The 2,977-nt window shown below is 46.0% G+C and overlaps 1 protein-coding gene across 1 annotated transcript; it reads left to right on the top strand.

Annotated features, from left to right (window-relative positions):
• Window positions 1–253: 253 nt before the first annotated feature.
• On the top strand, window positions 254–2,623 carry LOC104083014 (H/ACA ribonucleoprotein complex subunit 4; the record flags this gene model as incomplete). The annotated part of the gene is made up of 4 exons (XM_009586337.1): window positions 254–380; window positions 764–894; window positions 1,902–2,045; window positions 2,503–2,623. Coding segments are annotated over 4 exons (523 nt in total), but the record flags the coding sequence as incomplete, so codon positions are not given.
• Between the last annotated feature and the right edge of the window lie 354 nt (window positions 2,624–2,977).

Raw genomic sequence — 2,977 nt, 5'->3', positions numbered from 1 at the left:
ACTGAGATGAGGGATGATGTCTGATCACATACTGGCACCTGATGAAAAAGCCCAGCTGTGTTCACTGGCAGCTAGGGTAGCATTCTGAGCACATCACTGGTTCAGATTGGCTTTATTAAATGTGATATCACCAAATTATGATGAACCTTGTGGTTTCTCACTCATGGAAGTGGTTGTAGTTGCTGGCGACCCTGAGGTGCTCCTATGTTAGGGCAAAGGTGTGAGCGGTTACTTCTTCTGCTTTTATCCTCAGGCAATAGAAACTCTGACAGGTGCACTGTTTCAGCGACCACCCCTCATTGCTGCTGTCAAACGACAACTGAGAGTCAGAACCATCTATGAGAGCAAGCTGGTGGAGTATGATCCTGAGAGAAGATTAGGTAAAACACGGATTTCCTGCCTTCTTTCTCTTAAGTTGACAGCTGATAAAATTTCCTGTGAAATGGGCTGTTTCCTCTTCTTGGCAGATGTCATAGGACATAAATCCTCACCACCATCAAGCAGTAACTGCTTCATGCATTACTTTGGTGTGCTGAGAAGCAAATCCCATCTGTTGTTGGTACTGCTGCATCCTTCATTGAAGAGCCAAATGATGTCAATTAGATGGCATTAGCACTCAGTGCAAAGATGACCTTCATCTATCACCCCAGGCTGATGGCTCTGTGAAGGGCTGGACATACAGCTTCTCTCGGAGGGAGCTTCTAGACGTGGTTCAATTCTAGATATGTATTTAAATACTGTTCTGTCCTGTCCTGCATTTCAGGTATCTTCTGGGTGAGCTGTGAAGCAGGCACATATATCCGAACACTCTGTGTTCACCTTGGTTTGCTGCTTGGTGTGGGGGGCCAGATGCAAGAGCTCCGCAGAGTGCGCTCAGGCATCCTGGGAGAGAAGGTAGAGTGGTAGCTCTAACTATAACGATCAAATTTTAAATTGTCAGAATTGCAAGAGTTCCTTGGAACTGTGTTAGTTTTACAGTGTTAGGAGAAAGTATAGGTGGCTGGGAGGAGTTTTGTGAATAGCCTTAAAAATGTGGGAGCTCTTGCCATAGACCGTCTGTAACCAAAGTGTTGAGTTCAGTTCAGGGTGTTGCCCCTGTTCTGGTAATTAAGCTTTGGGACAGTGAGTGACTGGGAAGTGCACCATGGTGACCGAAAGTTTGTTTTATGCCACCTGTGTTTCTCAGCCTACAAACCATGCATGTGCCACGAGTTCAGGCGTGTGAGCTGTGTGCTTAGCAATCTGCGACCGCTTGGTGTCAGGGCACAATGCAGGGAATGTGCTTCATCGAAATGAGCCTGGGAGATGCAGTCTTGTGTGATCTTGAACACTTGTACAGTCGTTTTAGTCTGGTCATAGCTGGATCCTGCTGCCAGTCCAAACTCCAGAACTAATTTCTTTCCTTGCAAAGCAGGAGTGTCAGAGTGCAAGTGTTTCCCCAGCCATCTGTGCTCTTACCACAGCTGTAATCACTGGCAGTGATTAATTTCTGAATTCCAGGTGTTGGGTGCTTACAGCTGCTTCAAGAATTTATTCCATGTCACTGACTGAAGAGCTGGTTAATTTAGACTTCTACTCACTAATCTTTGTCTAGAAGTCCCAGGTGTTTGTTTAAGTTTGGTCATATTTCAAAGTTTCATGTGGACAGACCTTATACACTAGATCCAAGTGCTGTCTGAGATTAGGAAGGTTGAAGTCTGGCAGCACAAGTCAGGCTGACCTCAAGCTGTTGATGGAAGGTATTCTTGCCTCTTTTAGGTTGCTTTTCTGATGCTTCTGATTGGGCATCTGTTTTTCACTCCCTTTCGGCACACTATTTGCTGTTGCACTTCAGCTGTTTTCTTGTGTGTGTTTAGCGTTGGTGGCTGGTAGGAGAGTTTAGAGGGATTGTGTCTTTGCAGGACAACATGGTGACTATGCATGATGTACTGGATGCACAGTGGCAGTATGACAACAACAAGGATGACAGCTACCTGCGAAGAGTTATCCTGCCGTTGGAGAAACTGCTGATTTCACACAAGCGGCTAGTCATGAAAGACAGTGCGGTGAGTTCCTGAGATAGTGCCAGTTGACAGCCAGAGACTGCAAAGCGTCCTCCTAACTTGTACAGCTAATATAATAAATGGGGGATCAGGATCCACATCGTGTCCAATGCTGTCCTGATTGTGAGCTGTGTAGGACCTAGTATGGGCCACTGCCAGATCAGCAGTAAGATGCAAGAGCAAAGAATTAAGTGGCAGAGAAGCTGCTCTCCTCACTTGAGGAGGATGCTGATGGTTATAAGAGATCTGCCTCACATGTTGTTTGCTGTGATAGGTGCTTTGCTTTGCTTACTTTTTCCAAAGCCCCCAAGTTTTATATAGTGGACAGTAAGAAACAGATATGTAGGGATGTTATTGCTGGGACAGTAATGGCAATGAGAAGCTAGAATATTAGAGGCACTTCTCAACTTGTTTGTATTCTCTAATGGCTTACAAGCCCTCCTGTTCCCTACATTTTCAGGTCAATGCCATTTGCTATGGAGCCAAGATCATGCTGCCTGGTGTCCTGAGGTATGAAGATGGTATTGAGCTTAATCAGGAGATTGTTGTCATCACTACGAAAGGAGAAGCTATTTGCCTAGGTATGAAACTTCCTGTTCTTCTTGTGCCCAGCTAACTGCAGAAGTAACAGATTGCGTTCCAGTGAATGCACAAAAAATGAGTCCCTGTGCACAAAAGGTTTAAATAGTGCTTCCTGATGAGGACTGTGGGTTAGTATGGCCCAAGGCAGCTGGTGGTGTTGGGAAGGATGTTAAGAAACAGGGGGTGCATCAGTCCTTGGCAAGGTGTGAAGAGTTCCTCAGCCTGGTTTCAGCTGCGTGATGCTCAGATGCGCTCTGTGTGTGAGGTGATGACGAAGTTTATCCATTCTCTGAGTGCAGTGGTGCTGCCCTCCTGCAGCACCCTGATTCCTGTTCTAGGGTCTGGGTGCTGTG

Source organism: Fulmarus glacialis, unplaced genomic scaffold, assembly GCF_000690835.1.
Source record: "Fulmarus glacialis isolate BGI_N327 unplaced genomic scaffold, ASM69083v1 C14055231, whole genome shotgun sequence".
NCBI classification, from domain to species: Eukaryota; Metazoa; Chordata; class Aves; order Procellariiformes; family Procellariidae; genus Fulmarus; species Fulmarus glacialis.
Note: the sequence above shows the minus strand (reverse complement) of the source record. Positions and strands in the feature narration are given on the sequence as shown.